Source organism: Lolium perenne, chromosome 5 (genome assembly GCF_019359855.2).
Source record: "Lolium perenne isolate Kyuss_39 chromosome 5, Kyuss_2.0, whole genome shotgun sequence".
In the NCBI taxonomy this organism is placed as follows: Eukaryota; Viridiplantae; Streptophyta; class Magnoliopsida; order Poales; family Poaceae; genus Lolium; species Lolium perenne.
The window spans coordinates 249,059,104-249,072,455 of record NC_067248.2 but is presented as its reverse complement, the minus strand read 5'-3'; the positions used below and the strand labels follow the sequence as shown (position 1 = coordinate 249,072,455).

Below are 13,352 nucleotides of genomic sequence, written 5' to 3'. Positions count from 1 at the left end.
CCGAGTCACGGACATCGGCAAAGGTGGTCTCCAATGGCCTCTGCATGTCCATGGCTTCGTTGCCGTCAGGGACTCTGTAGATCACAATCGCAATTTTCTCTTCAATCGCACAAGGGATGACTGCCAGGCCCTCACCCAAGAGGTGAGCACCATCTATCTAAACGTGCATGTCTGTTTTTTTTCTTCTTCTTTCTCATGCTGCTATCTAGTATGCTAGTAGAAGACTATCAATACGGTTGATTAACTGATGATAACTATGCTCGCAGGATCCATTTTTGATGTTAACTGGCCCATCTCGTGCACTCCTGTTAATTGACCCGATTACTATTGAAGTTCAGCTCAAAGTGAAGAGCAAAGCAGAGCCTGAAAAGGATGAAGTACTGGCTTTCAGAGTCTTCGACTACCACAAAGCTTACCATTCTGTTGAGGTGGAATCTCCACGGATCCTCTGCAAGCGCTGCACGCTTGAGTTCGGATACGCGCCGCTGCTTCCTTCAGTTGAGGCCACCGTCACCGTCCAAGTTGTCGATGGGTCATGGGATGATCGCTTCCAAGGAGTTGTCACCTGCCGTACTACCAGATTGAAAAAAGGGGAGATGGTGTTGTTTGACTCTCGAGATGGAAAAATGCCTGTCAATTTGGATGGTGTGATCGAGCTTTCAAGGTGTGTTGTTTCTGTAGAAGAAAGGGGACAACTGTTAGTTTCCATGCTGGCCCGTCCGATGGGTAGTGAGGATGTTTTGGTTGCAACGGAGAATACCACTGTCTTTACACAGATGAACGCTGGCACAAGCCGTGGCACGTGCCATCTTGGTTTCTGCAAGATGCAAGTTACTGTTGCTTGGTCCCTTCTTTCTACCCTGGAAGACATGTGGCTTGCTGCGGAACACGGTGTACCTTGAGGGTTTTGTGGATTGTTTCGACTATTTTGGCCTTTTGAGTGGTGTATCTGCTGAAACGTGCTGGTAATACAAGGACAGAACGCACGCCTAGGTGTATGCAGGAGTTAAGAACAGAATCACAGAAGGCCTTGAAGATGACGTGTATCACATTTTGAACTTTGTTGAAACAGGTAAAATTGAGTCTTTTGTACTGCCGGTGGTGTTTACATATACTGCATGCTGCTACCTAGCTTAATTTTTTTTGACTGTGACTACGGCGGGCATAAGCCAACCTGAACATATATTCAGTCAAGTTGCCTATGAAGCCTTACAGCCTCTACAAGATGGGTCCAAATGGACCAGAGTACACAGGGGTTACAAGGGTGGAGAATAAAAAGAAAAACACACACCCACAACACACAAGATCGAGGAGGAAAAGTGGCCACCCCACAAACCTATGGGGCGGTTGGCCGATGAGAACTCATCGCAACCCAAGTACAGCGATCACAAGGAAGAGCCCAGGGATACGCAAGAGGGGCACCACAGCTCTAGTCCTCGCCGGAGTAATCGAACGGCATTGGATCGCCGAGACTTAGCAACGACACTGCACCGTCGACATAATCGAAGGGAAGCGCGCAACCGAGACCACCCTACGCACCGACACCATCTGCGTCGAGGGGGCTGCCGAAGGGTCGCGCGCGGCCGAGACGATGCCACGACGCCTGTGTGCCGCCAGCTAGAGTCGAAGGGCATCACCAAGCAGAGACACACCCATTGAGCACTCTCGCAAAGAGCACCCTCAACGCGCCACAGAGCTCCGACAAGGATCCGACACCGGAGCCCAGCAACCGGCAAGAAGAAGTCACCACCACCGCTGCCACGGCTCCCCTCGCATCGGAGAGGAGACCGCACCCATGGACGCCATCTGCAGAACCATAGGGCACACCGGTACAGAAGGAAGCAGCGTCCCCTGCAACTGATGGCAAGACAGAGGGGCTCAACACCCAGCCACGACGGCCCCCCGGGTGGGAAGCGCGTCGCCACCATGGCCGCCACTGCGAAACCATGGCACTCGCCAGCCCCAGCGGAAACCCCCTGCAGGCTGATGTCTGAGTAAAGAGGAGACGACTCTTGCAGCCACGCACCGACCACCACAGGCCGGCACACCGCAAGCAGGCACCCTGCCGCCCGACGCCACGCCGGCCAGCAAGAAGAACCGGCTCACGCCCCCTGCCGCCGAGCTGCCGAACGTCGAGGCCTTGGAGGGGGGCGCCCTGCCACCGATGCAGGACACGACACCACTGCAAGATCCAAGATTTGGCCCAGCCAAACCCGCCCCAGGCCGGCAGGCCCGCAGCAGGCCCAGATCGGGCCCGAGCCGGCGCGCCGCCGGCAGAAACGCCCTCCGTCGACGCATCCCCCGCCGATGCGCCGCCCAGAGGCCACCAAGCTCGCCAAGGAGGCTCCGCCGAGCCTCACTGCGCCGCCGGGCAGAGGAGCGGAGGAGACCGACGCCACCAGATGCGACCGCCCCGCGAGGCCGCCCTAGCACGCGAAGAGGAGATCCCGCCGCCGCCGGCACCGCCCGAGCTTTGCCCGGCGGCTCCCGCCGGCGGCGGCAGGGGAGGGGAGGAGGGGGGTGGCTGTTGGACGGGCTAGGTTTCCGCCCCTGCCGTCGCCCGCGGGGGCGAGAGCAGGAGCCACGAAGCGTTTTTTCCAACTTGTGAATATCATTACCTAGCTTAATTAGCTAGGGACTGACAAGAAAAAAAAATCATTACCTAGCGTTTTTTCTTGTCAGGGACTGACAAGAAAATTCTATTTTTCATAGACGACCGGAGCTGAGGGCTGGGAGCAGTGCATGTCCACCCTAGAGCCAATTGTTGCACAGACATTGCGGTGATTCAGGTCTGATAATTCACAGTGGGGATATAGGATGACATCAAAAACTGATTCGGGTTTTTGGGCAACTCTTGTTTGGAGAAATGCCCCCAATCCAAACATGCACTGAGTTTCTCTCGTACCTGGAACTGTGATAGAACTTCCCACCTCATATAGGACCACGGCCGAGGACTTTGTATGTTCATTACATCTATTATCTGTAACACTGTCATCTGGATCTGAATTTCTTGTCACGTCATGATTGTTGCCGTGAACACGCTAGTTTGTAGCCATGGTCTGTTTGAAGAATACATGACCTAGATAGACTGAACCAGTTCTTATGAAGTTCCTGAACATGGGGGTGTCTAATTCTTCAGTTATGACAGATCACAGCGACTCCCAGATACCTTGCCCATATTACATGAAGTGTATGCACTCACCAATCCCTAACATCACCTCCTCATAATATTCCCTGTACGATGAGGATTGCTGCCTGGCCTCTGGAATTGCCACGTCAGCTAATTACTATGAACACTTTAAAAATGTGACCAGCATACAATATATCACATTAACATTAACAATTGCATGACTGTCAAGACAATGTGTTTATACCATAGAAACAAGAAAGGAACTAAGGGAGTATGAAACCAACACATCAGTTTTAGCCATCAAGCAAAAAATCCCGGAACCAGAGTAGGGTCTCCAGGACGGGGATAAGAGGGTGATATTCTTGATGAGCACCAAGGATCTCATGTTCACCAACTTTGTCCGCTTGCAATGACGGTAAGTCAAAACCAGTTCCAATCAGATTCTCACCTCGACAATATCTGGAAAAAAACACCAACACAATAGAACAAATTATACATTTGAACCCAGCCAGAGTCAGCAGCATTCCCTTTGTACATGTCACCTGCTTGTGTAACTGAACGTCTGCTAGAAAGTTTTAGTTGTGGCCTCTCCGCCAAGTCAGGCTCTTGGCTCTGAGAAGAGTGATGTTGTTGACGCTGCAGTCGACATGCTTGCAGCCCCTTTTGGTGATGGGGTTGCTATGTCAGGTTTACTGCCTACGGTGCCCGGTGACATCGTTGCCAGAGAGGTTTGTGATTTTCTTGCCACGTTGACTACTGCATACCCTGGATCCACAGTTGTTTGATGGGTCCCCAAATGTCACCGCCAGTCTTTGTTGGCGCGGTGCTGGAGTGTTGGGTAGTGAGTGTTTGTCGAGTCACATTGTGGTCTCTTGTGTTCGCTTGAGTGGGTGGGATTTTGTTGTTCGGGTCTCTTGTTAGACTTGGTTGAGGGCGTGTACGTGTTGCTTGTGTGGGCTTGGCTGTGTGGTTGTAGGTTTTTGCCCGATTTTCTCCTAAAAACTGAACACCTTCTTCTTAATTAATGAATGAGGCAAAACTTTTGTCTCGGTTTCAAAAAAAAGAATCAACCGGCATTCCCTTTGTACATGTTACCTGCTTGTGTAAGCAGCAGTCCTTCTAAACTTCCATCAAGAAATAAAAATCGTCTACTCGCTCTGGGTTTATATTTTGCCGATATAATAATAACCGGGGTAAAAAACAGAACCGCCTCCACGAACGGGTGTCCCTATTATCTCCATCTCCGTCTCCACTAATATAAAAAGGGAGAGAGGGGCAGATCCAAAACATCTCAGCCGTTCAACCACGTTGATCGACGGTCTAGATTTCTTCAATGTTGAGAACCAAACACGTTGAGCGCCAACCCATAGAGCCCGCTAATCCCGCCGTGCCACCACCTGTCCACACTCGCAGCCCCCGCCGAACCTGTCATCTTCCCAGCATATACTCCCAACTTCCCCCAATTCCTATCTCCCGAGCGCTAGGGTTTCGCCGCTGCCAACTATCTTCCTCTTCTATCAGGATGCATACAGCCCCGACCCTCACCCTCCCTGTATGAGCAAGCGCAGTCACATCATGTGCATCTTCTTGCCGCGGCGGACGCGTGCTAGCACGCCGAACGCCTCGGACGACATGTCGGCGGCGAGGAAGGCATGGAGCAGAAGGCGGAGGGCTGTGTCGTTGTCTATTCGACGGTACCTCGGAGGAGGGATCCTCACGAGGGGGAGAAGAAGTAGGGGCCATAGGGCGGAGAATCCTCGGGACGGTGGTACGCGATTTACCCAGCTTCGGACCACCTGCACGATGGCAAGGCCTACTGCTACTTGTCTGGAATTATCTGGGCGCTTTCGCGTTGTTACAATGAGTTGTGGTTGTGCCTCTAGGGCTCCCGGGATCCGGCTTATAAAGGCGCACGGATCTAGGGTTTACATGGAGAGTCCTAGCCGGATTACAGACTGTCTAACTACGGTACAATATCTTGCCGTGTACGTCAAGGATCCGCCTCCCATCTACGTCGTACTGGATCCGGGTTCCTCATGGGCCTCCCTGGATCCGGCTTCCTCCGAAGGTAGGTTCGGATCCGGCTTACTGATCCTGGGCTGGACTTCATCCTTCATGATTAACAGCAACTGGGCCGCCCAATGGGCCACATACCACATCACCGTCTATGGGCCACCCGGGCTTGCCGGATCTAGGCACTGTCGATGGTACACCCATGAAGTATACCCACAACAGTAGCCCCCAGAGTTCTCCGAGATTCACCTCTTGTTTCCGCCTTGCTAAAACTTTAAAAGCTTCCGTTAATCTTGGTAACATGGGGAAACTTGAAGAACTCCAACTTTATATTTTTCTCTTTTTCCAACTCTCAGTCGAAAATCTCCCCCATCCTGCGGGACTTCATCCATCGACAGCATACAGCATGTCTCCGGGTTACTCCCCTGCTGCGGACAAGAATTTGTTTATCTTCACGCTGCAACCCGGAACCTTAAAAAGTTCAAACGGTTCCGCCAATTCTGGCGTTATTTTCGCGCGATTCGAGCGGTAACTTATCCTTAGCCATTTTTACTGTTAGGGTTTGTGACACGTGTCGATCATCCAACGGCGCGACGCTTGCGTTCCGACCACAGGATGCGGAGCACGAATCTCGTCCCCTCAGCCTATAAATATCCGCCGTTCACCCCGTTCACCCCATTCGCCCCCCTTTTCACCTCTCGCACAGCGCCGCCTCCGAGCTCTTCCTCCGCCGCACCGGAGTCCACCGGAGTTTCGCCGGAGTTTCGCCAGAGTCGTCCCGCCGTCGTGAGCTGTTCTTCGTGTTCTTAAGTCCGGCGAGCCACCGCAGGAAAACCTCGCCGCCGGCGACCTCAACCACCACGGAAACCATTCCGGTAAGCACTCAAGCTTTTCCTTCTCGCCGTAGTTGGTAGGGATGAACTAGGTATTCGTCACATTGGATCCGGCTAAGTTTCAGTCTCCCTCGCTTATTGTCTCTGTAGATGTCTTCGTCGACTCCGCCTCCCTCTACCGAGCCGATCGCGGCAACCCCAATCTCCTCCGCCCCTCCTCCATTCATCCCAGTGCAGCTGGAACCTTCAAAGGACTCCGGCAAGAGCATCGAAGGGACATCTGCCAACCCGGAAAACACCACGGGGGCAGAACAAATGGAACAGAAAGTGGAAGAGGCTGCTGCTAAAAAATCAAAGGCTCGGAAACGAGATGACAAAGCCAAAGGGAAATGGTGGCCCTGCTTCACCTCGGAGATCGAACTCCGCAACCTCGAGGCGGAGGGTTTTATAAAACCTGGATCCTGGCGGAGGGTTTCCGGCGAACTGAATCCCGCTCCCGAAGCCGGAGAATGGGTGGTGACCAAGGCGCTGATCGAGCGCGGATTCTCTTTCCCGCCCAGTGATTTCTTCTCCGAGATCCTGACGGCGTACGAGCTCCAGCCTCACCATATTGCTCCGAACAGCATCCTGGCCATCAGCAACCATGTTGCGTTATGTGAAGGCCACCTCCGGATAACTCCGGATCTTCCCCTCTTCCAGTATTACTTCTCCGTGAAGAAGGAGAATATCTCACAAACCTCCACTCTGGCCACTTGTGGTGGCGTCACCTTCAAGCTCCGCCCCTGACGCACATACCCGCACACAGATCGACACGAATCAGTGCGGTACTGGTCCGGCAACTTTTTCTACCTGAAGGACGTGTCGGATCCAGCATCTCCGAAGGTGCTGCCAGACTTCAAGGACTGCTCCCCTAGCGAGACTCCGGCCTGGACTCAATGTCCTCACCTCTCCGAGTCCCCTCAACTTACTCGGGCGGTTAGGCGGATCCACAAGCTCACGGACGAGGGCTTGTCGGGGAAGGACCTGACCATGTCCTGGTTTACTAAGCGGATCCAGCCCCTACAACATCGGGACCGCCTGCTATTCCAGTACACGGGGCGCGAAGACAACATGCGCGCCTCCAAGGACAACCTCTCTGCCGACGCCTTGGACAAGCGCCTCCGGGTGCTGATCAAGATTCCGCGTGAGCTGAAGATCCATGTGTGCAATATGGATATTCACAGCAATGGCTCCGGGACCGCGGTAAGTTTACATGACTCAACTATTGATTCTCTTTAAGTTTTTTGCTGAATTCGTCTGAGCGTTTACTGGGTAAATTTAGCTCGAGGATCTCGAAGAGAAAGACCTTGGTACTCTCCTCCGAGTACCCCAGACAGGCAACACCGATCCGGAGGCCGCGTCCGAGGCGGAGGCTCCCGAGGTTCCGGGTTCCTCCAAAAGGAAAAGGACTTCTTCCTCCGGCCCTGCTGCTAAACGCGCCCGCGAAGTGCCCAGCACTGCGGCAACCCGGAAAGCAGAGGCGGAAAAGAAGCGCCTCAAGCTTATCGACACCAGCAACCGTGCTCAGCCCAACATCCAGCGATTCTTTATACCAACTGGGTAAGCGTCTGATTTCCGTCATAAGATCTTGTTGCTGTTGTGAATCAACATACACTAACTGTTATGCCTCTTTTTCTTATATTGCAACAAAAGCTCCGGAAGCCGGGCCCCCAAGATCACCAAGAAAAGGGTGAAGCCCTCTCCGGCTTCTGTGCCCGTCACACCGGAAGTGGAGGTTCCGCCCAAGGCCTCCTCAACCGCCAAGCCGGATCCCAAGGACGTCATCAACATTGATGATCTTCCGGAGGATCCAACTGTCGAGTCTGACAAGGGCGATTCCGGCAAGGGCGCATCCTCATCTGCACCTCCGCCTAAGCAGCCCACTGCTACCTCAACTGACGCTCCGGCTGACAAAGTCGAGAGAAAACTCACCTTGAGCGGCGCCACTGGAACGCCCCAGACTCATCCTCACTTCTTCCCAATTCTGCAAAAGGTCCCCCTTTCACAGCGCCACGCGGAGATCTCCGCCATGATGGAGCAAGTGTGGGGGCCTGCGAACACAGAGAAGCAGGAGCTGACCGAGCTTGAGAGCGGTATCAAGGCTTTTTTCGCCAAGCACAAGAATGTGCGTCAGGTAACACCAGCCCCCAGGCATTGGTTAATGCATTTTTTCCGAGTAACATGTATGAGCCAATGTCTTAAACTGTAGATTGTAGCGGAAAATCAAAATTTTCACATGCTAAAGAATTGAACTTCCGTCCAGCCCCCAAAAGCTTGAATTTCCGTCTAATCCTTAAACTGCTTTCACAGAACACGCGGAAGCTGCACGATGACTTGCGCACCCATGTGCTGGAGCAGAAGAAGGAGATAGAACTGCTTCAAACCAGGGACGCGGATAGTCACAAAGCCATCGCGCTGCTGGAGACCCGCCTCAAGGGTTATGAAGGTAATAACTCCGACTGAGCCCCCAGGATCGTCAATGTAACTATATTATCTGAACTAACTATGTTGTTGTATTTTCGAGTTGCAGAAGAAATTGCCAAGCGCCCCACCATCGACACCCTTGCCTCCAATGTCGAAGTTCTTGAGGCGGAAAATGAATCCCTCAAGAAGTTCCTGAAGGAATCCTCCGAGGAGGAAACCAAGAAGAAGAAAGAGCTCTTGGAAAAACATACCCAGGAACTGTCGGATCTCGCTGAAAAGCTCAAGAAGAGCCAGCAAAGGATTCAGACCTTGGCGTCGAAGAACAAAAATTATGAGGCGGAGGCGGAGGCTATTGACAAGATGATCTTCCGTAAGGATTTCTTTTTTCTTTCTTTGTGACTCCGACTTCCTCAGACTTGTGCTTCTATTCGCGGTAAAAAAACTGATCATATTTTTCACAGCGAGCCTTGGTTTTGAGTGGACAAAGGATGCCACCCTCAAGAGGGCTGAAGCCTATGAAGAGGCGCAGAGCTCCATTGATAACCTCTTCGAGGCATGTCGTGGGGTCGCCAAATCGCTGTCCCTGAAGAGAGCCGGAACCACGGTGATTGACACCATGACCAAGCTGATCAAGCAGGTGCCGGAACTCATCAAGGATTGGCAGGAGTCTTCCGCCCGCGGAGTTGCTTCCCTTGTGTTGGCGACGTGCAAAGCACACTTTCCAACGATGAACTTTGCTGATGTTGCACGCGGAGCCCCCAAGGGCACCAACATGAGGATCCTTCTCGCGGAGACCCGAGGGTATGACCGGCTATTTGTCGGACGAGTGAACCACTCATTCTGGTACAACAAGCACGATCTTCCCGCGGGATTCTCTAACGCGGAGGATGACGATGAAGATGACTGCCCCGAAGATTTTGTTGAGGAGGGCTCCGGGTCAAGCGCGGATCATGACGAAGAAGACTCCAGCGACGATTCTGGCGATGGCTCCGCTTACATTGCTTCTGATGAGGATCAATCCTCCAAGTAGAACCTATGAAACAATCAAACTGATGCATCATTTTGGCCCCGGAGTGGGTTTGTAATATAACTTAAATTCTTAAGTAGCTAGGGACGAAACAGTTATGCATGAGCGGAAAATACTTATCCTGCTATCCGTTAATATTATTTGCATGTTTCGTTTATTGAAACAAAGTTCTGATTTTATATGTTCCGACTTGCCCATTTGACCTTCCGCGAGCCGGAAAACTTTTAGCCGGAAACGCACGCCAGCGGCGACGAAGCCCAATGGCAATCCGTCAATAACCGCGGAAACAAGCCCCCAGCCTAAGTACCGGAAGTCGCTGCCAGGAATCCATGAGTTTGCAACAGAAGATATTTGCATCAGAAAACTTAAGCTTACGTCCTAAAGGACGATTTTGAAAATCACAACTTTCATACACGCCTAGGCGGAAATATCCAGCTCTGCGGTTTTAGTCGGAAAACATACATGATCTAAAAATGAACAAGTAAAGGAGGTAAAAGACTCAAAGAGTGAACCAAAAGCTTTATTTCATTGATCATGCATAACTATTACAAAGTATGTAATTCTATGCTAAGTGTAGAAAGGACGTAGCTGTGCAATGTTCCAAGGACGTTCTGTTTCATCGTAAATGTCATCTAGATCCTCCCGCTTGCGTTTCCGGTACCAATTAGCAGGTCTATCCTTTAGCTCTCGGAAATCGACAAGGTAGTACGATCCGTTGTGAAGCACTTTGCTAACGACGAAGGGTCCTTCCCATGGAGATTGCAACTTGTGATCTTTCACCTGGCGAAGGCGGAGGACCAGGTCTCCAGCCATGAACGAGCGATTCCGAACTCGACGACTATGGTAGCGTCGGAGCTTCTGCTGGTAAATGGTGGAACGTTGGTCTGCTAAGTTCCGAGCTTCTTCGATCAGGTCCACAGATAGCTGTCTGGCCTCGTCAGCGGTTTCTTCATTATAGGAGGAGACTCGCGGATGATGTCGGAGGGGAGCACAGCTTCGGATCCGTATACCAGGAAAAACGGAGTGAATCCTGTTGACCTGTTGGGGGTAGTTCATAAACTCCACAGGACGGAGTCTAACTCCTCAGCCCAAGCTCCGGCTGCGCGGCGCAGCGGCTCTTCAAGGCGTGGTTTTATTCCGGATAGGAGGAGTCCGTTGGCTCTTTCGACCTGACCATTGGACTGTGGATGAGCCACTGATGCCAGGTCTAGTCGGATCCCAACGTCATGGCAATAATCCTTCAATTCTCCTTGGGCGAAGTTTGTGCCATTATCTATGATTATGCTGTGCGGGATGCCGAATCTCGTCACAAGGCTGCAGACAAATTTGAGTGCCGTAGCACCATCGGTTTTTCTCACTGGCTTTGCCTCGATCCATTTACTGAACTTATCAATAGCGACCAGGAGGTACTCAAAACCGCCAGGAGATGATTTCTTCAACTTACCAACCATATCGAGCCCCCAGACCACGAACGGCCAGGTAATAGGGATGGTCTTCAGCTCTTGGGCTGGAGCGTTTGGTTGAGTAGCGTAGTACTGGCAATCTCGGTAGGTTTTTACCAACTTGTCAGCATCTTCTTTAGCCGTGAGCCAGTAAAATCCAAGCCGGAAAGCTTTGGCAACGAGGGACCTGGGGGCGGCATGATGCCCGCAATCCCCAACGTGGATCTCTCTAAGGATTTCAATGCCGTCTTGATTGGAGACGCATTTGAGAAATACTCCAGTTGCACTTCGTTTGTGGAGCTGTCCGTCAACTATTGTATAGGATCTGGCTCGTCTGATGATCTGTCGCGCGAGGACCTCGTCCCCTGGCAACTTCTGATCAATGAGGTAATCCAGGAAAGGCTGCGTCCAGGCCGGAATGATGACCATCACTTCCTTTGCCGGAGATACTGCCACCTCTGGGTTTTCCGGGTTAGCGCCCTTGACTGAGGGTATCCGTAAGTGCTACAGGAAAATACCAGGCGGAATTGGTTTTCTGCCGGATCCGAGCTTGGATAGCATATCTGCCGCTGCGTTATCGTCTCGTCTGACGTACTTGACTTCGTATCCGAGGAAACATTTGGCGATCTCGTCAACTTCGTCTCTGTAAGCCGCCATGACGGAGTTTCTGGCGTTCCAGGTTCCGGCTACTTGTTGTGCCACCAGGTCGGAATCTCCGCAGCATATAATGTGCTTGATCCCAATTTCCTTAGCGATGCGCAGACCGTGTAGTAGAGCCTCGTATTCCGCCATGTTGTTTGTAGCTTCGAAGTGAATCTGCAAAACTTATTGCAGTTCTTCTCCGGTAGGGGACTTCAGGGTAACTCCGGCTCCTGAGCCTTGATGCTGCTTGGATCCATCGAAGTGCATGACCCATGTTTCTGGTTCCGGCTCCAGATTTGCATCCGGAGCCTCTGTCCAATCTGCGACGAAATCTGCCAAGACTTGGGATTTAACCGCAGTCCTGGCTTTGTAAGCGATGTCGAAGGCGGATAATTCGATGCCCCATTTTGCTGTGCGTCCTGTTGTGTCAGCGTTGTTGAGAATCGTCGATAGTGGAGCCTTGCTCACAACTGTTACTGGGTGCTCTTGGAAGAAGTGTCTCAGCTTCCTGCTACCTAGGAACACTCCGTAGGCTAGCTTCTGAAAGTGAGGATATCTTTGCTTGGATTCCGTCAGTACCTCGCTAATATAATAGACAAGCCTTTGGACTCCGTATTCGTGACCTTCTTCCTTTCGCTCTACCACGATGACGAGACTGATGACTCTGTTGGTAGCTGCCAGGTAAAGGAGCATGGGCTCTGACTCTACTGGAGCTGCCAAGATAGGTGGGGAGGTGAGCATTTCCTTCAGCCCCTGAAGTGCTGTGTCTGCTGCGTCGTCCCAGGCGATTTTGTCTGTTTTCTTCAGCAGCTTGTACAAAGGTAGCGCCTTCTCGCCAAGACGGCTAACAAACCTACTGATCGCTCTGACACAACCAGTTAGTCGTTGCACATCTTTGAGACAAGTTGGCCTTTTGATACACAGGATTGCCTTGATTTTTTCCGGGTTAACCTCAATGCCTCTGTGAGAGACTATGAAGCCAAGGAGTTTTCCGGCTGGCACGTCAAAGACGCACTTCAGCGGATTCAACATCATCTTGTACCGACGGAGATTTTTGAAGGTTTCTGTGAGGTCGCTGATCAAGTCGGATCCTTTCCGGGTCATGACCGCGATGTCGTCGACGTAGGCGTGCACGTTCCGGCCAATTTGGTCCTTCAGGCACCGCTGCATCGTACGTTGGTAGGTGGCACCTGCATTTTTCAAACCAAAGGGCATGGTGACATAGCAGTAAGTGCCAAAGGGGGTGATGAACGAGGTCACCTTTTGGTCGGACTTCTTCATCCGGATCTGATGATACCCGGAATATACGTCAAGAAAACACAGAAGTTCCGCCCCTGCCGTCGAATCAATGACTTGGTCAATGCGCGGCAAGGGGAACGGATCCTTCGGACAATGCTTGTTCAAGCCGGAGTAATCGATGCACATTCTTAGTATTTCAGTGTTCTTTTTGGGTACAAGGACGGGATTTGCGACCCAATCAGTATGGATAACTTCTACTACAAAACCTGCCTCTAGTAACTTAGCTAGTTCCATTCCTATGGCGCGGCGCTTCTTATCTCCAAAGCGTCGCATAGCTTTCTTCACCGGTTTAGCCCCCGGATTTATGTTGAGGTAGTGCTCGGCGAGTTCCCTAGGTACTCTGGACATGTCAGAAGGTTGCCATGCGAAGATATCCATGTTAGCGTGGAGGAACTCGATGAGCGCGTCTTCCTATTTGGGGTCCATGTTGGCTCCGACTGAAACCTGCTTGGAGCCATCTCCTACGATGAGGTCGTGCTTCTTGGTTTCTATCGCGGCCTTGA

General features: G+C 51.9%; 1 protein-coding gene across 1 annotated transcript; it reads left to right on the top strand.

The window, feature by feature from the left end:
• The first annotated feature begins 270 nt into the window (after positions 1–270).
• LOC127302610 (uncharacterized) lies at positions 271–1,095 on the top strand. The gene has a single exon (XM_051333103.2). The coding sequence runs from the start codon at positions 279–281 to the stop codon at positions 900–902; it is 624 nt and encodes a 207-aa protein (XP_051189063.2). The 5' UTR covers positions 271–278; the 3' UTR covers positions 903–1,095.
• Positions 1,096–13,352: the final 12,257 nt, after the last annotated feature.

What these genes read in the sequence shown, in the direction of transcription:
- LOC127302610 (XM_051333103.2), top strand. Translation starts at nt 279, where the DNA reads ATGTTAACTGGCCCATCTCGTGCACTCCTGTTAATTGACCCGATTACT.